Source organism: Temnothorax curvispinosus, unplaced genomic scaffold (assembly GCF_003070985.1).
Source record: "Temnothorax curvispinosus isolate PA1 unplaced genomic scaffold, ASM307098v1 QBEX01004775.1, whole genome shotgun sequence".
Taxonomy (NCBI): domain Eukaryota; kingdom Metazoa; phylum Arthropoda; class Insecta; order Hymenoptera; family Formicidae; genus Temnothorax; species Temnothorax curvispinosus.
Window position 1 is genome coordinate 1,491,936 of NW_020214555.1, and position 22,051 is coordinate 1,513,986.

General features: G+C 37.3%; 1 protein-coding gene across 3 annotated transcripts; it reads left to right on the forward strand.

Moving 5' to 3' along the window:
• The first annotated feature begins 1,766 nt into the window (after nucleotides 1–1,766).
• LOC112454014 (oxidative stress-induced growth inhibitor 2-like) lies at nucleotides 1,767–21,972 on the forward strand. Of its 3 annotated transcripts, none has more exons than XM_025015153.1 (8): nucleotides 1,767–2,307; nucleotides 5,898–6,221; nucleotides 15,638–15,757; nucleotides 16,727–17,172; nucleotides 17,431–17,681; nucleotides 17,763–18,010; nucleotides 18,158–18,565; nucleotides 18,695–21,972. In XM_025015153.1, the coding sequence occupies exons 3-8, from the start codon at nucleotides 15,697–15,699 to the stop codon at nucleotides 18,934–18,936; spliced, it is 1,656 nt and encodes a 551-aa protein (XP_024870921.1). In that variant the 5' UTR covers nucleotides 1,767–2,307; nucleotides 5,898–6,221; nucleotides 15,638–15,696; the 3' UTR covers nucleotides 18,937–21,972. The 3 variants fall into 3 exon arrangements, with proteins under 3 accessions (XP_024870921.1, XP_024870918.1, XP_024870919.1); XM_025015150.1 differs by having other exon boundaries at nucleotides 1,768–2,307; nucleotides 18,119–18,565; XM_025015151.1 differs by lacking the exon at nucleotides 1,767–2,307 and having other exon boundaries at nucleotides 5,588–6,221; nucleotides 18,119–18,565.
• Nucleotides 21,973–22,051: the final 79 nt, after the last annotated feature.

Here is a 22,051-nt window from a genome sequence, read left to right on the forward strand (position 1 = left end):
TCGCGAAGCTAATTGTCAATATAAACTTTTCGAAATCGGAAATCGGAGATCCAGTCAGATTTCATAATTGCGACAAAAATACTCTTGCTGCTTTCTCGAAATCGTCGACAGATTAAATTCTGAATTTTTTCCGGTATCTTTAATGCGCGAATCTCAGCATTCTCAGAGAAAATCCCGACCCTTCATGGAGTTTCTCGTGGGACTTTCCGGCCGCTTGACTTTTCAGCGGAAAACGAGTAGACCCAACGAGGTAGCGTTAGCATCTTTACGATCGGCAAGCGGAAGGCACGGCGTAATTTCCGCGTAATTTTCATCGACGCATCGCGCGTGTCGGCGGAAAAAGGCCTTCCCTCGCGCCAGTTACCAGCAATCTCTGCAAGTTACCCAGAAATCGGCAGTTCGACAATGCGACGGGTACAAAATTGAGAATCAAGCATTTCCTATATCATGAGACGAAAATTGTACGATCTCGGGAGTTTCTAAAATTTCAAAAAATTTCTTACTCGTTACTCGCATCCAAGCTTAAAACACACACGCAGTTTCTCTCTCTCTCCTCTTCTCTTCTTTTCCTTCTTCATTCTTCTTCCTTCCTCATAAATCATCGACGTCTGTCGATCTTGCGGACTGTACTGCACGGCAGGTGTTACTCCTTCACGCTCGTTTCTCGGCAGAGAGGTAATCTTCGAAAATATTCTACCTGCTCTGGCATATATATATACGTATATGTATACAGATACACATCGGGTATGTGCACCTGCATTCCAGTGCCGTTCGCGTTTCGCGCCGGACGTCTGGCGGGCGAAGGGACCGGGTAAAATTTCAAAAGCGACCCTTTAAATCCGGTTCCGTCAATGCGACGGAATGCCGGAAAAAACGAGTCGAGAAATCCGGCTGTGACGTGGCGTTCTATTGTATCATCATAGAAAAGCCCTTGCCAATATATAAATATAGCAGACAACGGGCCCGTCCGTCGGCCTTTTGAGTCATGATTGAGAGAAATTGGAATTGTTAACTTTTGTAGCGGAAAAAACGTGAAAAATTTAAAGCAGGAACATCTAAATTTATATTTTATTCCATATATACACAGATAAAAATGTCAACACTGAATACTTGTATACACATATATACGCAAGAATATATGTATAATTAATAGTCTTATAAGAATTTCAACTTTTTTTTCTTGATTGAATTATATAAATGACTTCATTCAAGCAAGTTTTTTTCGTGTTGAACACAATATAATCTCATTTCAAGATTATATATTCTTGTGTATCAATTAAGTGTATCAGTGTTGATTTGACATTTCTTTTTTTTTCTGTGTAGTTATAGCCAACCGAAGCCAATACAAATTTTACATTTTGATCTTCCATTTTCATTTCGACCTATAATTTTTATTTTTAAATATCGACCGAACATTGATCAACCGCTAACTTCATCGAAATGTAATCTCACAAATTAAAAATTGTAAATTTTTAAATTTCGAAGCCGTATCGTAAATTCATTTCAAAACAACGCCACCTCGACAGCCCTTCGTGGAACACCGTGAGAGTTTTCGCGCAAGATTCAAGGGACACATTTGAGAAATCTAATTTATCGTCGCTCGAAGTTCGAGCTGGATTGGAGCTGGAAGATACCGAGTCCCGACGGCAGATGTGGCCGAGCGCGCGAAAAACGCGCCGGCCGGAGAGCCGGAGCCGGGAAGTCCGGGAGCGCGCGACGCGCGCGCGCAGGCGGCGTTCGCAGCTACGTTCAGGTGATTCAGGTCGCGTGTAACGGCGCGGCGCGTGCACCACCCGGGGAGCGAGAAAGCGCGTTTTGTATCCGCGGGTCCGCGGCGAGGCGGCCTCCCGGAGTTGGAAAATCGATGGCCGAGACGAGGTGTGTCATCGACAACGACGCGGGATTTTCACGGGCGAGTCTGGACGCGCGCGTGTAGAACGAGGGAACGTATCAACTCCCGGCGGCGCGGCGCGGCTGATCGCGCGCGGCTCAGCGAGGGACGATCGAGAGACGGATTTCGATCTCGGGCGGTCCTGAGACTCCCCGAATCCGGTCGGTCGCACGCGCGAGCGCGCACCTTCGCATCCCGGGCGGCGTTCTCAACCCTCGCCTCGCGCGCGCTCGCCGAGCCGACCCGTCCTCTCATCATGATACCCGCCAACGTCAGCGCGCGTCGGCGAGCCCCTGGCAATTGCAGCGTCGTCCGCGGCACCAACGTCCCACGGAGCCTACGCGCGATGTATCGGGTCAGAGTCTGCAATCCGGACTAAGACGGCCGCGATGACGACGACGTGCTGGACGGACCAGGTAAGGACTCGCCGACTTCGATACGTCTTCCGACGCCGCGGCGCCGCTGCGACCGCCGAGTGCGGCATCGCGACGTCGGTTTCGGGATGATCGGTGTATAATGACAGATGACAGCAAAAACTGTCGTAACTCAGATAGGAACAAGTGACAATAAAGTCAAAATGACGATTTTTTTGGTCATTTTTTAGCATCATCTTACCATCATTTTGACGTAATTTTGACTTCATTGTGGCTTTCTGTTCTACCTGGGATAATAATTAATAATGTTAACAATTAATTATAAATTTCTATTACTGTAGAATATGCATTTAATTCAGATCCAGGGATGATCGTGTGCTAACAAGCGAGAAGTACGCAAAGCTGCATGGGTTATATTTAGACACATAAATTAATAATAGAAATCTAGGGGATGCGCGACATAAATATTTTACGGGATAGAAATTTTCCATTGCTCTCTCTTTTGAGCAAACTACAAAAATTCCAGATTTGTTGGTATGTACCTTTTTAAGTACCTCGCGTGTGATATTGTGTTTACCGAGGTGTTTACGTTTTCTTGCAAAAATGTTAGACAAACATTTCGTGTTGTGCGAACGAGATTGAATTAATCTATTTTGAAGTGGAAATCGTAAAGTCATAATAATAATAATTCTCATGTTTCGTGTTTTTCCTCTTCTGCAGTTACGGGAGATTATTTAATCAGTATTACAAATTAATAGAATAAATAAAGCGGATGGATTTAAACTTCAAGTACCTGAATACATTGCGCCGATTCTCGCGTAAGTTTATATTAAAACTCCATTAAAACTCGATATTATTCATCTTCGCATTTAACTAGACTTACAATTAGTTATATATTATATATAATTTTTATTTTTCGTTAAATTTAGGTCTGCCATGCAGATAAAACGTGATTTCGAATGCGTAAAAAATTGTATACTCGATGATCGAGGTCCGTGATGCAATCAAGTGAAAATATTTCTTTACGATATCTTGTAAATTTCTTATTTGCTTTCATTGCTCGCGATACATCAAGTACGATTTTTGTTCACGTCCGTTATTATACTAATTATCAAGCGTCGCCTTGTATCTGCTTACGCAATGCCTTACGGATGTTTATTTAATTTTATTAATGATAGGATGTATATATATAAAAGTATAATTATATATATATATATATATATAATTATACTTTTAAATGTTTTTAAAAATAAAAATAAAGTCTTTAAAAAAGTCTTTAAAAATAAAAATAGTCTTTAAAAATATTGATTTATCATAAGTTGCACGAAAAATATCTGGTGGTGGTGGTTGTCAGGGGAAATTTAATTTAAAAATATCAGAAATGCAAATAAATAGATATTTCTACTTAATAATAATAATAATATAATTAATATATATTATATATAATTATTATACATATAAATGTATATATCTATTTACATAATATATATTCTATTGCGCGTTGAACATACACGCACACATACACGCACATTCACCCATTCGCGATTCTAATTTCGGAGCACAGATGCTTCTTCCATGGCGGTTCTCAATGTTACGTCATTTTTCGTAATGTCTGGAAATAATTCATTAGTTACGACATGCGAGCGACTTTGTGCTCGCACAAGCGTTATTTATATGTTATACGTAAAATTAAATTATAGTTCACATTTATCTCGTGCACAAGAGATACCACAAATAGCCTAGAGTCTAGACAAAAAAAACTGTTTGAGCTGATAAATCGACGATTAAATTTAGCGGCTAAACAACGGGTATTATGCATGAGGAAATAATTGAATCATTCGTTCATTTCCAGAGTTTATTTTTGGAGTTTCTCTAGCGATATCAATTTTAATCCTTCGTAAGTTTCTACCGTAAAATATATACGACAGAAGTCACCTTATTCTCGCAACATTCTATGTTACGAATTATTTGCATTCATTCAAGCAGATGTAGGCCTTCAAGTTGTCAAAGTCTGTCGACCGGCGTTGTTTAACGATTAATAGATGATATTAATGCCAGACATTGTGTTTATCTTACGACACAAGAGTTATGGCGTTGTAACTTTGTGGTCTAAATACTCGTTATCGATAGCGATAATTAAAAAAAATATAGTATCGAAACCTTGCTCCGCATCAGACATTATTTATCGCCTCTTTGAAGTACATTTCCATTTGCGCTACGTCACGAAGAGATATTCGCCGTAATCGCAGTGATAATAATCGTGTACTTTCTCTCCACATCCTTCATTAACTTCCTTGTTGAATTTAAAACGTACATCCCATTTAGTATAATCTTGAAAACGGGTGTATTTGGAAATGTGCGACGCGCGATGAAATTCAAACGCTCGTGTGATTTACGCACGCGGAAAGACGAGCAGCTCCTCAAATTTGCCGTAATCTTTCTGAAATCCATATTATTGATATCACAAAAAACAGCGTTTTTTTCCATCTCAGTAATTTGATAGCACAGTTTATCGGCGAGCATATAAATCATATATGTTATCATGTGAAAGTTACATGAAAATTTCTTATCTCTTTAGCAAATTAATGAGTGTTACTTTTATTCATACACACGCGTATGTATTTCATATTTTATTCTGTTTTATATAATGAAATTTCTTAATTTTTTTTAAATTGATTGTAAAACAAAAATCAGTTTAATTCATGCTCGATGAAAAAAATCGCGAGCCTTTATCACGCGTAAGATATCGTTTCTGCGTTCTAATGTCATGACATTATCGAGTATCGCAATGTCTCTCGTATCTCAATTTTTATTCGAAAAAATTAATCTCGAATTCTCCCTTGGTGAATAGTTTGCGAAATCGCTCTTGCGTTATCTTCGACTGGAATCCGCTCCGAGAGGATTTCAGGTTCCAATTATACCAGGATGGTTCAATATTGAAAGTCAAAAGGCTGTAATGCAAAAGCTGTAACGAGCTCTTTCTAGGTACTTAGTTACAAGAAAAAGACTGAGGTGTATTAAGGGTAATGCGATTTAACTTTACAACCATGCCCAGCTATCTTTTTATTGATGTCGTACAAGTAACGTGTGGATCAATATAAGAACGCATCCGTGCCTGTAATCTAGGAAACGTAATCTGCGAAAGATATTCACAATGTGACGCCGTAACTTGGCAGAAACGTGACTGGGCAGAAGTGCGTCACAATTCTTGGTTTTTTTGCTACTTATAATTATCTTAAAATCTTCGTTGGCACCACATATAGATAATAACGTATAGCAACGTATACCGGTCAGGACGTCGAATATATTAACTCGTTGAACAGCCTGAAACCATATTTCAATGGCAAAACATCTTTTTCTACCGTCCGGCAAATTAGTCATCTACCAGACATCGTTTCTAAATCTTGTTCTGTTATTAATAACTGTCAGGTGGAAGTCAATTTAATAAGACGCCGTTTCTTATATAATCCTTCACTGGCCGGCGCTTTTAGTTCGATTTTATAAACTTTACGGAGTACAATTATAAAAATTATCGTAGCGATCTCGTTTTTTTTTTTTATCCGTGTGTTTTTATCTCTACTAATCTAAGCGTTATTTACATCTGTCTGACTGCATGACATTTCTAATTGCAGGAAAGTCGTACCGCAAACACAGTCTTGTTGCACTATGACGGCTGCACCGAGGGGACTGATATCTCACGGCTGAAATCGCCTTGTGAAATCGCGCCATTCATCGCGCGGCCTTCGGATACGAAGCTTCCGCGGGAAAAACGATCGCGCGTGGCGTGCACGCTTCAGTACAACGCCGACTGTCGGGTAAGGAGCATCTGGTGTCACTAGCCGTGCTCCGGCGTAACCGGTCGACCAACGAAGCTCACGTTCTTCGATAATCGGCTCCGACGTGCAGCGGGAAAATCAGAGGCTGGTACAGATCGACGCCCTTCTTGGAAGAAACAGGTAAGCTATATATACACACACACACACATATATATATATATATACATATATATATATCTCCTTTTTTTTATCTCTGCGTATTTATACGCGCGATTCCTGACATTCTGCGCGAGAACGACATTGTAGATAGCAATCTACTCGTTCTATCGATCCATAATTATATCTGTCTGTATACCGAAGTAAGTATGAAGTGACAGCGTGATTGACGGTCGGGAAATAAAAGGAAAATGGGAGAGCGTTGTTGTGTATATACGTCGCGGATACTTTCTAAGTAAGATCCTCGCCGCAATTCGCATGTGACGGATGTCTCGAAAGTTTATTGAATTTATGTCTTAAAGGTGTGACAAAGGGAGTCCGCCCTTAGGGATATCTATTGAAGATCAATTTTATTTATAAGATTATTTAAAAAACGTAATAAGATCCGAAGAAGCTTCAATTTTCTTCCAATGGGAATATTCTAGAAAGGAGAACATTCTGAAAAAGGGAACGTTTTGGGAAAGAATGTAATATTTGTTTTCAATCTAACACATGGATATTATTGGTTCAGGAACATTGTTATGTGGAAATGCATTTACGCCGCGTGCCAACTTTTGCCCTTTATAGATAATTAATTAATATCGTAATAGCAGAAACTGTTGTTCCGTGAAAGCAGCAAATCCGTCATTTGTGTACTCACGATATATTGTGTAGGCATCATTGTAATCGCGATTCGGTAGATTAAAGGATATCGGATGGATTACCCAAATCCTTTCTCGACGGACTCGCTCGAAATTGTATTATCTCGTGAAATAATTCTGTTCACGTGCGCTCTTCCGTATAAACCTAAGTGACGTAATTGTCGGTGCCGGTGAACGGAACATGCGACGGCGCTTAATCCGTCAATTACTTACCCACCTGAGAAGTTCAACGGAAAGCACCCAGTATTTCGTAACAGGAAGCTTAATTTAACAATAAAGTGGGAAATCAAACGTAATCAATATAATAATAATAATTATTATTATTATTATTAGTGCACGTTAAATGTGAAATTGAAAATTAAAATTTCGCAATTATCAATGATATCAGCAATATTAATATAATTGATAATAAATTTAATATTGTACTTCAAATTAATGTTTTATCCGGCAATGTGATATTGATAGAACTGGGATACATTTCGGATAAATGGACATGCGTATTTTTGTAGAATTTTCAAGTTAAAGATTATAGAATTGCGTTATCATACTGATATAATTTTAATTTTTATTTTTACATTTAACATTGATAATAATATTCCCACCACTCCCGAGGTACGTCCACAAAAACGATAATGATTACATTATTAATAACGATGTTCAATTTCCCGCTTTATTGTTTAATTTCATTATCGCAATTAATCGCAATCTCGTTTTCGTTACGTAAAGCATTACAGAAGCCAACGACCGATGGTACAAATTTATTACCTGCAACCCGGTGCAATTTAATCGCGCGCGTATTTCAGCTTGCTGAAATTTGGCGGATATTCTGGGCTTCATCTAATCTTCGCTGTGAAAATACGCGGCTTTTGCTGTCGCGAAAATACTCACCATACCGTCCTCTCTTACGTCAAGATTTTAATTTATGCATCGCTTTAATTATCAGCTGCGTCTTCCCGAAGTTATGATCGCAACCGTATTACGCCGTTTCAGGTAACAAACGGTGACTTGCAAAAAAGAATCGATTCTAAACTGCAGGACGCCGGTTTATTATCGATACTTGTTCGATCATAAGAAACATTGTAATTACCGAGTTATCAAAGCATTCCCCCTCCGGCTGTATAAATATCTTTATTTATGCTCATCATAAATATGTGCAATTTCAAACGACAACTAGTGGTTGATAGAAATGCTCAGACAAAAATTAAACTTATTGTTTTAGAAGCGAAATTGTTATTCTCGGTATAAGAGACTTTGAGTCGAATAGATTTTCGGATGACTTAATTGGCACTTAAAGTTAAAGAGACGCGAGAATATAGTTTCGAGTAGTAATTATTTTATTGTTTATTTCTGATAATATTGAGTAACTCGAAACTTTTTCAGTTGATAAGAAAAAAAAGATGAGAGAAGAATTCGATAAATATATATCACATTATAAAAGGCAATGAAGTTAATTTGCTGGATATGTTTCTGATTATGGTATGAGTCTGAATAATAATGTATTCACGGTGCGAGTGCACATTGTAATCTCGCTGCATCATGCTGCGAAATTACGGCGGCACTGCAATACGATTTTTTTCTGCGATGCACGATGCAAAAGACGAATGCGGTTTATGTATGCTTACGTAACTATTGATCTCGGTAGCAAAAGTTACATGTGCTACGAAATTCTGCGAGGTCTAACTTTTGCCGGTGACCGAAATTCGAGTTGGCAACGCGCGAACGGACATCCGAGTTTTCTTTTCTGCATAAAGGAAACACTCGTAAATCGCGTTACGATGATATCCGGAATTTAAAAAATCAAAAAGAGCATGAAAACGCGAAATCACGCAAAAGTAGAGTACCGATGGAGTAAATCAACAGATTCAGTGTAAGGCAGTCTTTTTTTTACAAATTGTTAAAATAGTGAATGTATGATTTAACTAAAATAGACTGATATTATTCAACAATACCGTGGAATACTGATATGCAGGTTTTTGCTGAGCAGGTCCGCTATCAAACATTAAAATAATGTCGCTATTGCGACTATAATAGGCGCCATTCCATTCGGTCGGCTAATAAACGTAACTGCTTAAACATATAGCATTTCGCGATTAATTCCACGCGAGCGAGTTTGTTGTATAAGTTAACCCGTAACAACGCAGGTTAAATGCCGAGATAATTGTTGCGCCGAATAAGAGCCGGTGGTCCCCATGGCTCGTGTTTACTGAATCGTCCGGTGAAATTGATTAACATTCATCTGTAGCATTTGCGTTTCTCAAACGAGTAATACCGGCAATAAACCGGATTTTTTTCAAAAGGCATTGCGATGTTGATCACGGTTTTTTTTTAAATATACATTTACCTTTTAACAGATGCATTTACCGACAATGCATTTTTGTTTGCTGTTTTTTTGCAACAATCAGCATGAATCAGTAGTTTTGCCATATGCATTTATTGTCATTGCATATTCTAGGTAAATTTACATTTTATCATTTTATTTGACGTGCGTTTGGCGGAAAAAAACCAATAGTTATTTATTTTAAGTTAATGTTAAAAACTGGCAATTTTGATGACGAACTCAGTATTTACTGTTTGCAAAATGCAGCACGTGTCAACGATTACGGCAAAACTTTTTATCAGTTTAAGTACGTCATTTCTATTTCGTGCTTGAATTTACAAGTAGACTGAACAAAGGCTCATTGAAAATTAGAATATTTTCGTAAGAGTTATTTGAAACGTTTCTTTTTGTCTTGTTTACAAGCATACCTAAGTGTACTTTGATACTTTAATTATTTAAGGGATGAAAGATGACTATGTCATAATAAATGAAAGTATTATATTCCAGGATGACCTCGCACTCAGATATTTTACATCGTAAATTTTACCTGCCATTTTCCTGCTGTTAGAGATTTGTAATTCTAGGAAAAAGCTACGCTCAAGTTACGCATTATCTTTCACTAAGGTCGTTTCTGACGTCACAAAAATATCAAATTTGCGTGGCAGGTATTTTCAGTTTCTATAGTAACTCCTAGTCTTTAAACAGAGATTTACAATATAGATCAGTATCTTTCAGCATTATATCATCACTTTTCTATGCCAAAGAGGCATATCTTGTTTTTCTTTCAAACTAATCAGTTTAATTCCGAATTATAATTTTGCGCGAAACGTTGCATATATTTCAAAGAATCGAAAGTATATCTCATTGAAGAAAATAATAGTATCTGAAATTATCATACCTCTCTCTCTGATGCAGTATAAAAATCTTGTTTCGTAGTTCGCAAAACTTTTTCGCGTGTTTTAGTAACATTAATGAATCATGAAATGTTAAGATACAGTCTTTCGTAGAAAAAAATAGCTATGACACTCTTTGAGTGCATAATCGAAGGGATAAGATAATATGATTTTTGTATAGAATTTTTTACTAGATACTAATAAGAGATTTCGAAACACCACTTTAGATAAAAAAAGAATTTTACGGATTGTGAGGTTTATTTTAGTTGACAGCTAATTCTAAGATTATATCTTTCAGAAACTGATGGTTAGCTAATGAAATATATTTCCTGGTTGACTGCTTCCGAGATTAGATTGCTGGACCACGCATTCCTTGTTTCGTTTCCTTGAAATTCAGGGGATAAGAGAGGGAAAGAATCCGACAGGAAAATGGCAGAACAAACCGCGCTATGTGATTAGATGAAGAAACATGTATTCGTAGTTTCGACTTACATATGTGTGGATGAAGGCGAATCTAATTGCGAAAAGCTGCAAAATTTTCGTGATTTATGCGTTTAATCTCTCTCATTCGTTTCGCCTACTAGATGTAAGATGCTTGTGAACTTTATCGCACGGTGAAATCGAAGAACGAGATCTGCGCGTGACGAATTTTTAATTGAAAACGAATATCGCGAAGAGCACAGATCGACGTCGGTGCTTCGTGCGATATAAGAGGAATCTTTAGATCGTCTCGCTCTGGAATTGACGATCACCTCCGTCCGCGCTAACCGAATTCCATTCAGGCGCCTCGCATCGCTTCTCGCCGCCGATTAATTGTCGATTAAGAATAGAAAACGCTGCGCTAAGCGCCAGCGTTGCTAGAATAGTTGGGGGGATAGATATCTAAATACGCCAACAAACGCACCTGTAGCACGATTTTGTAACTCATCGTTATATGCCTGTATCAGATTATGGATTGGGATTGAGATTGCAGGATTGAAATTTGACCAATCAGAGCAAAGTTCAGCTAAACTTGTGGTGCCGTAAAACTTGATATTTCACGTATTTACAAATTCTGTTTCTAAATTCTTACAAGATAATTTTTCCTTGTTATTTTTGTCTAGGCCCTTATCTTTACGTGACTTACTTTTAATCTAAAATTCTTTTTCTGTATCTGGTCACGTACAGTTATAAACGACTAATTCTATTACGCTAACAGATCTTTTGTTGGGTCCTTTTTAAAGGACTTTTAAAGGAATATCTCGAAAACTGTGCCCTGATATTGTGTCTAATTTTATTCCTAAATTAAAGATATTCGTTGTTATATTATTATGATGCTTTAATCGATTATATTTCTTCCTCGTGGTATTCCTCATTTCGCCTTTTAGAAATGTTTATTATACCGCCCATTTTCCTAATTCGTTTGCCTCTAGAATAACTCTGGAGCTCCCTCAGCCTTTAATGAGTAACAAGATCTTTTTCCGAGGGTAAATCGGCTAGGCGGGATGCTGACCACATCACTCCCTATAATCCATGAAACCTCATGGGCTTTCTTAATCGTTAAAAGCAGAGGATATCTTTACCAACATTATGTGCTCTATTTTGAGTTGTTTCTATTTCCAGCATATATTGTGCGTCATAATTGTATTTTTAACAAAAATATGTAAGGGTGCGATATTAGAAACATTTTTTTCGATGTCGAAAAAATACTGCTTTTTTTGTTTTCCTTTAGAAAAGATAGTTAAAGTAAACTTTGAACACATTCATGCCATGGAGATCATATTACGATAATCCTAGAATAAAATGATGCGGTTTAGTTATATTCTTGTAGGAGTTTTTAGTCAAAAATTTGAATTTTAAAAATAGGGTGCGATATTAGGCATGACAGTTCCCCTATGTTGCGTCTCGCTCGTAACAGTTACAGAATCATGCTAATGGTTACGATCCCATAAAGGCGACAACACGCCCGTTGCCTTGCGTCAGAATCGCGATTATGTTATATCATATACATAATAAAAACCAACAATCTCACTTCACTTACTGCGTAACGCAAAAGTTAAGGTCGCGCGTCGCCTTTTTAAGATACGCGACTCTTCTTTCACGACCGATATTTGCATGCGCGGTTTAGAGATAGCGCACACACATTGAAAAGTCTGCAAGATTACAAAGTGCTGTTAAGCGCCGAGTATATTTAATTGAAGCGTCAGCATTCCGCGGGGCGAGATCCCCATTGCAATTAATCGCGCGCCGACATTTACGTGGCCCAGTTCTCACATACAGTCCGGGGAGAACATGTAGAATACACGATTAAAGTTTCAATACGTATGTGACATTGGACATAGCGCCTGATTAAAATTTCAACAGAGATTTCATAGAGCACGCCTTCCTTTACAAATATAGGAATACATCCGTAAACTGGATACATATCGAGCGAGTCGTGACCAGTTGACCCCAGCGAGACATCGTTTTGTACCTATATATACCTACGTGTCTTGCGAAAGGAGGCATTCAGGTAACATATCGATTTAACCCGATCGTTAATACGTAACGTCCTTACATCTTTCGTCTTAATGGATTTCGCGGAGCGAGTTCTTTTTTCCTATTCCACGTTTTTCCACGTCCAGTCACTCGCATGATAAATTATAAATGATAAATGTCAGAGAGGACGTATATTACCGGAAGAATATTACCGCCTCGTTTTTGCGTCGTGCCGCGATGATTTTATCGCTTATTCGTACAACTTATAACGAGAGAGAGAGAGAGAGAGAGAGAGAAAACTATTCCGCAACACTGAAAAAAGGTTTTAGTTATAATAACCAAGGCTTGGTGAAATAGCTTCAACTAAAGGATTTAGTGATTATGACGAAATAATTTGGTTAATGTTAACAAATTTGGTTAACATTAACCAAATATTTTGTCATAATCACTAAACCCTTTAGTTGAAGCTATTTCACCAAGCCTTGGTTATTATAACCAAAACTTTTTTTCGGTGAACGAGATAGAACTGATAACCGATACATGTGCTAGATGCCACAAATTCTGCATATTCGGAGGAAATAACGGCGCTTAGAAATAAAATTTCTGGGTGAAATGCGGGGTAGCGTTACAAAACGCACGAAGCAACGTTCCCCAATTATATCCGTATTACGTTCATTATAGATCGTAATAACGAATAATCCTCTTTCAGCGACTTGACGTCCCTCGCGTTGCTAAACGACGTCCCATTTTCACGCAGGAATAGATCATATTTGTTCGTTATTCTCCATCGATCTTCCGCGCGGCTTTATTCCCACGACGAGCAGTAAAAGACCGCTATCGGTGACACGCGGGAGCACGTAAGCCGATCGCTTGAATATTTCTACGCGCCGTGAATAATGCCTTATTGTCAGAGAGCCCATCTCACCGGTGGGATACCGTCAACTGTCCGTCGATCGATATCGGCGCAATCGTGCGCAACAATCATTTGCCGTTTGCCATTCGATAGATTCCGCGATGAGATTCCTCCCCGCGTTATTCCCCCGAGGTATTGCCGGTAAGAATGTCGTAGCTTTTTCCTTGATGGGACTCGATAAGCAAAAAAAAAATAATAACAATGCTCTCTTGTCAGTACTTTAAAACTGTACAAGTACTGATAATTTTATCCTTGGCCACCTGCGCGCCGGGCCAGCTGACGTTCCTTATCTCATAAAGATATCTATTCCGACAATTTTTATCTTAGGTCACGCACTTCTCGTAAAAATTAACACTCGACAATACCCAATAATCTGACGTTGAGATCGAAATGCCTAAATCGCGGTTGGACCATTGTCAATTCTTGTCTCTGTCGTTGATCTATTACGTTTCTCGAGTGACGTTGCTATTCTTAACTGTTAAGCATCATAATGAAAATGGACCGTGCTACAAATCGAGAGACGTTCTCCGCGGTTATTTGCGGAGCAGGTGATCTCGAGTAGAAGCGACGGGTAATGAGGAGAAATGGGAGCTAAGTATAACGATCTCTCGATCGTGCGTATAAACTAGGCGACCCATTGACGCTTTTTAACGCGACCGCGCTTTCTATCATCTCACGCGTCAGTTCGTCCACGAACGCAAAACAAAAATGTAATTTTCACAATACCTCCACGGAAAGTTCGACTTTCCATGCCTAGAGAGGGGCGAAAGTGACCAATTTCACGCCAGGGCGGCATTAGCGGGCGGAAAGTGGTCACTTTCCGCCCTAGGGAGAAAAGTGGTTACTTTCCACCCGCTATGCCGCCCTGGCGTAAAATTGGTCACTCTCGCCCCTCTCTAGGCATGGAGGTCGAACTTTCCGTAAAAATGTTGTGAAAAATATCGTGTGCACCTCGGGTCGAAAGCTTTTTCAGACTCGTGTGATTTACTGCCCTCGCCTTCGACTCGGGCGGCAAACTTCACACTCGTCTGAAAAACGCTGCTTTCGCCCCTTGGTGCACAATATACTATTTTATCTGCACATTTCTATGTATTTCTTACATTTTTATTATGTTATTGTTTCTATTATTATTAGATTATTATTTCTAGCCACTATTTATTCTCCTAGATTTATTTTTTACGTCTTTTTATACATCTCTATTTTTAATATGTTTTCGCCGGGCTCATCTGATTGTGAGTAACCAGGCCGTTTTTAACGGCCGAAAGGTTTGCCGATTTATGTCGCGGTAATTGTACTTGGGACACTTGAGTGAACTCAGTGAACCGGTTAAGCGTTAGAGAGTAGGAAACACGACGCCAGCGAAGGCCGCTAATGAGAACGAAGGTCACGACTTTTACTTTTTAAAGACGCGATCGTCACTTATCTTCAAGATCTCTCGCTCGCGATCGATATAGATTCTACGCGATTCATGAATTAGAATAAGTCGTAAGAATGTTTGCACTGATTATATTAGAGATATCACTTATAACACTTTACATTCATAAATCGCAATGTCATCCAAAAAGTAAAGTTGTTTATTTTAAGTATAGTAAATCGTTTATCTTATCGACTTTTTACACATTGTGTAATTAACTAATGCGTAGAAAACTCTTTTATAGCTTGCTTAGATAAGTTTTCGCAGTCGCTAATACGCAATTGTAGACATATAGAAAGTAGAATTGCAATATATATATTCAATATATATTTAATATATATTTAATTATATTTAATAGATATATTATATATATTTAATATATATTTAATATGTACTTAATAAATATTTATAATATATGAAACATATATTTAATATGTACTTAATAAATATTTATAATATATGAAACATATATTCATATGTAAATTTGTGCCTTGGTATTATGAAATATAGGAATTTTTGTGAGATTATCTACTCGTTCAGAAAGAAATTATCGGCGCCGCGTAACGATAACGTCTTGCGTAATAATCGCACTATTTATAAGCGCGACAAATGTTGAGACCGCAATTTAAAGATTATTTCAAGGAAAATGCTGCGTACTATTTTACTCTTCTGTAATTTTGTACTTATGTGTCATTACATTGTCATTTACAATGTTTTTACGATAAAGTAATCGTTCTCTTTGCAGTAGAACGGATCGACGGGAGAATTGCGTTTACGGAGATATAAGATACACGAAGAAGAAAAATGCAGAACGGATTTGAGGTCGACGATAACGACGTCATTTATAAAGATGTTGTCATCATAGGTAAGTGCAGAGAAATGTCTTGAGCTTCATCGAGATTTAATAGCTCGATAATAAAAGGCATACAAAAATCGCGCAAAGGGATAATAAGAACGTACTCGTGATAGTAAAACATGAATGTGCAAAATCATGCAAACGTGTTGCTGAAAACAATTTCTGTTGTCACAAACATTATGTAAACATGAATCGTAACTCGTCTAGGATTCATACTTATGGTGCTTTTACAGCAAAGATATGTAAATTGCTTCCATCAATATTATGTAAATTGTACACCAATATATAGAACCTCCGGGCGTGAATATGTAAACTGTTGGAAAAATGTAACGAATATTGAATAAACCGTTGCTTGAAACAAATTCAAACTATTTTTAAACATTCGCGGACGCAGCTTTACATATTATTTGTACAAACGCTCGTCACGAGTTTCGGACATATTTCGTAAATATGACGGACGTTTTGCTATCTGGGTACAATCTGACTAAATTTTTTAACGTGCATACGTATGGTTATTTGACACCACTAAAGGTAAATGTACCAGTGCCGGGACACTTAAGACCTATGTCTAGACACCTTTATTATTTTAGTTTTTAAATAAGTATGATATAACGCTAAAAATATAAAAATATGAAAACAAAACTAAAAATATAATACAAGAAAAATATTTTTATTTTTGATTCTCTTTAATTCGCGTTATAACTTATTTAAGCACTAAAATGAAAAAAAATGTCCAGGCATTGGTATATTTACCTTACGTTGAGGATCAACAAGCTTCTTATTTTTCTTGTGTTTGGCATTAATTTCCCACAAAGCTAAAATTCTTATCGTAAGAGCAATAGCGTCTCAAATAAAAAGTTCGTGGGAAGAGTTAAAATATCTCTGTGAAACAGTCAGCAGTTATAACTCGGAGCTCAGTTGCCGGGAAATTAGAGATTGTCATACATAAAGATATTCTACATTATCTCTAATTCTTAGGAAACGGGCCCAGCGGGATATGTCTGTCATATATGCTTGCCGGAAACTGGCCTTACTACAACGGCGAACCTCATCCCGGCGACGATATGCTGACAGCGCGATTACGGTTCTACACGACCGGCAACGAGGAGTGCGGCGACGTGTCGGACGATGCGAACATCGACGTGACTACCAACAATCGTCGTCAGTGCTCCAAACCCGGCAGAACACAGGGCGGGCTAGCGCACAGCACACGGTCCAAACTCGAGTGCCTGTCCTCCGGCATCGAGGGCAGAGGCGGTGGCCGACCGCTGGCTCTTCTCATGGACCAGCTGCAGCATCCATGCGTCGACGCCGGCCTCGATGTAGCTTCGCTACTCGATTGGAGTTCCGCGGACGAGCATCCCGAACACAGGATCGTGGATCACGTTGTCCTTGGCAAGGGCCAACCTGGCGGTGCCTGGCAGGTGCATAGTGAACGATATTTCCTTGTAATCCTGCAAATAGTAGATTTTCTTCCACGAAACAAAATGTATCACGATGAATATAAAAGTAATGAAAAGAAAAATCTTAATAAATTAGAATATCTAATTATTGAAAAATTAAAGATTTTACGTTAGAAATTGATAAGGCTGATTGCAACAGTATTACTTTACTCTTAACGCAATACATTTATGTGAAAAGTTCTTTCAGTATAAATTTGACACTTTAATATTATCTTTTAGTCTATGGATCCCAATGTACTCACCATCAGTCTGAGTCGATGGATGTCTCTCCCTGATTTGGATCTGAGGCACTGGGAGAAACTCGTCGAGGTCGAACACTTACAAAAGTCGGTTTTAGCGGAAAGCGACATTTATGCGCGGCTAGAAAAACTGAGTGTTTGTAAGGCGTCTAGTCGAGTTTCCATGGGTACCGTAGCAGCTTATTACAAGGACTACGTGCGCAGAAAAGGCTTGAAACAATACTTCCGATGGTACATATTTGAAATAGATTATCTATGGCACGAATCCGTCACTGACATCGATGCAGATTTTCACGAAGCAATTTGTTGCAGTGGGACCACAGTTACCTCAGTAAGACCGAACCCGGAGAGCAAAGGAGGATACAATTGGATTGTAGACGGGTACGAAAATAAAAGTGGAAAGCGATTTCGGTATTGGTGCAAAAGGGCGGTTCTCGCAACCGGCTCGACCGATTTATCGAATCATCTAAACATCCCAGGGGAGAATATGAATCCCAAATGGGTGACACACGATCTCAATGATCTGGAGACTCGATTGGGACGTTTGGTCGACGAATATGGTACGTAAATGCAAGATTATATAAAGAAAGAGAGATTGCACCTAATTCGGTGATTTTTGAGAAAGCTTATCTTCCTTCTTGTACAATTTTTTATTTTTTTTATTGCAGAATTCGATTTGTTCTCATCTGAGAAACCGTTAACCGTAGGCCAAGAGTTGACCGACGAACAGATTCCACCCGTGTTAGTAATCGGAGCTGGTCTGAGCGCGGCCGACGCGATTATGGCTGCGCGTTTTCGAGGCATACCCGTGCTGCACGCATTCCGCCACACGTTGAATGAGTGGGGCAAACAGACCGCCGAGAGGATAACTACTAGTTACGATCGATTGCAATGGCTGCCGGATTCCATATATCCGGAGTATCATAAAGTGTACGAGATGATGGCTGACGGAGGTACAAATTATTCTCTGTACAAGTCGTTGCCTGGATACACGCTCGTCAGTCTCTGTGAGAATCGCGAGAATGGAAACACGCATACAAGGAGGACAGCCACTCTTGCTGCTCCTGACGGTCGGCTGCACACATTTAAAGTATCCATTGCGGCTATTCTTATCGGTACATATAATATATACTTCTTAATAACAGTTCAAACTAGTAAATCTTGTGAAATAAATATGATCGTAGATATTGAAGCGTTCAATTGGCAAATTTGCTGATGTTAATGTATTGAATAATTTATTTTAGGATACAAACCAGACCTATCATATTTGGAAGGTGGCGGCATAGGATTGGGTAAATTTGCAAGTAAGCCGATCAATAGTAAATCGAATCCAATTGAAATCGACGATTTCACATACGAAGTGATCAACGCGCCGGTAAAAGGACTTTACGCATTAGGACCTCTAGTCGGTAACAATTTCGTTCGCTTCGTTCTGGGTGGTGCGCTTGGAATTCTGGCGCACATTCTACATACCACAAATACCTGAGAGATCTGACAGCCACTCGCGCGACTCGATCGTAGCTTAGTAAAATTATTTTTAACGAGTAACAAAGAAAAATGAGCTTTGAAAGTTAAACGCGATTAGTTGTGCATGAATTAATGTTATGTAATATTTGTATTAATAATAATTTAATATAAAGTATAAATTGTACGTTTTGCCGTTTTGAGCCATCTTTATTTCACTTCTCTTTGCCGGTTAGTATCAATTTTCATTTCTAATCCGAAAATTATGCTGATTGTGAATATTAGCAGAATTTTTCTGGTATTTTCTCTTGAAAATGATGCTCCTTTGTACATTCAGTTTTTAAATACTTACCCTATAATCTTTTGTCGGAGAACTAGAGATTGTTTCATTTATCTACCGTGTATCGGTGAAGATGGTTTAAAGTAGAGCCGAAACGTACGATTTATAATTCATAATTTATAATTTATAATTTACGATTTATAATTTATATTAATTTATTAATTTAATATTACATAACATTAACTCGCGTACAACTAACTTGACTCGCAAAGCCCATTTTTCCTTGTTACTCATTAATTTTAATATCGAGAGTCTTTAGACTTAGATAATTAATCATGTATCAAAATTATTTTATATGTAGACATATTGTCAATGGCATCGTGTGACTTCTGCTCAATTCGTGTGAGTGCTGAATAACTACCCTCTTAGTTCTTAAACTTTACATAAAGAGAATGCTTGGTAAATCTGTTTGTACATACTATTAAAATTATTTTTATATTCCTTTCCATATTACCATTCGCGAGGAAACGATCGATTTTTTAGTGTATATAACTATTTAATTGTTCAAAATATCTCCTAGTGAAAGGTAAATGGCGAAGAGATTACAAGATTTACTCAGCGAGTAGTGACTTACAACGTGCGGAAAAAGATGATAGTTCAAATGCTACCTTAGGTCTATTTTAAATCTGTTCGCGCTTGTTAACATTCCATTTAATAAGGAAATTATCTATGGGAGATGGTATCGATGATATGACTCGCACCTAAATTTGACAATTGTCATATTATTGATAAATTTGTCATGACTATACATTATCTCTCCAGAAATACACCTTATTAGATTCCACACTTTGTAGAGTGTACATACAGTTAATACATAACTGTTGGAGTCTGTATTGTAACGAGTTTCGAAAAGAAAAACGAATAATACAACGAAACTCTTGACATAAATTCTAATATTATATACGTATTTAGGATTAATCTATGTTTGCCTTTTTACGATTAAGTTAAAAATGCTTTTTATGCACATTTATCTATACACGATTTATATGTAGAATTGCTTTTAATAACTTTTATTTTCGTGGGGTTAGAAAGGATATTTATATACCCAGACGCATGACTCAAATCGGGACGTATGACGTCTTAAAGACGTCTTAATGACATCTTTAAGATATCTTATGTTCCAATTTGGGACATTGTGTTCACTAGGTATTCTTATTAGAATGTCCGGGCAGTTGTGCTTATCGAAACGCACAAGCATTTTTTATATTGCGCATTTTTATTTCCTGACAATTTGCAAATGAGAACACGCGTGAATTAGACAATTGCAGACGCATCTTTTACGTAACATCTTTAATCCGCCGTGTAATATGCCTTTACATCTCTTATTAATAAGCTGTGATTACTTTAGTGAAATAGGCTAGTAATGTTTTGTTGTTAGTATAAGTATAAGGTATATGATATGTAATACTACCTTTTTAGTACAAAACGTTTCCAGAAAAACTTATTTTTTTATTACTTAATAGTTTTTATTTACACTTAATTTAGAAACAGCGTGCCTTATTGCTTATATTTTACATTATTTTATTTATGATATGCGATATACAATTACATATGTACAATTATATTAATTAAGTTTTATGTTAATTAGGTTTATTCAGTTTAAAGATGATTAAAAAAAAGAGAAATATACTTTTCATAATTTTATTACATTTCAAATGGAGATTTTATTGCTCTTTGATAATGTATCGTGAAAATGCGAGAAATATTATCTTGTTATGTTAAACATGCGGTATGTAAACTTATATGTTAATACGTACTTTAAAAGTAAGCCTAAAACGCGTATTCAATATAATGTTATGATACATTTGATATTAGCGGTCAGGCGAGATATTGTAGCGTATACAAGAGATAAACCGAACATTGAAGCGTATCATTTATAGCATAGAAACATGTGGTTTTTAGAAGTTTTATTAATACGAAAGTTGATATATATTGATATATTAGCTAAATGACGACAGGGATATGTATGGATACTTAATACGCAATCTGTGATAGGAAATGCAATGTTCAAGAAGCGATGAAGTAGAAAAGAGACTACGTAAATAAAACTTGAGCACCATTATATTTGGTAGACACGTATTTTTACATGCAGAATGAGGAGCGATTTATATAAGAAATATTATATTGGTATATAATATTATATAGTTTAAACGAAATAATGGAAGGAATCACCATCCGAAATCACATCTGTCTCTTTGATAGAACGGTAGCGGACAATCCCACTTGTCACAAGAAGCTCCTAGTGAACTTTAAAATACCAGGAAAAAATCGTATTGTTACTTCTTATGGTGTTTGAAAAAAAAAAACAATTTGTAATACCTTATATATAGACCATTCTGTGTATGTGTACACAAGAAAATGAGCAGAATTTATAAGGACTTAATTAGTCATTGTTTTATTATGGAATGATGATTTAACAATTGGATGTACAGAATAGTTTACAATACAGATATAAAAAGTTAAAACGCATTTTTTTTCTATTATGCGATATTACACGAAAAAAAAATAATTTATACACGTTATCGCTATAAAAAAATATACATTCAAGTGAGATAAATAAATTATTCTATCATAAATCTTATTTTTGCGATCACTCTTAGTATACATTAGAAGAATAAAAATACAGCGGGATTATCTAAATAAAATTGCAGGGATTACGATATATCATGTGTGGAGGATTGTTTTAAAGATTAACATCGATTAAAAAGATTAATGCCACATTCATAGTTGATTATTTCTATCATATTAATTCATAAACAGACTGAACAGACATTTGCCGTAATCTTATGAATACATC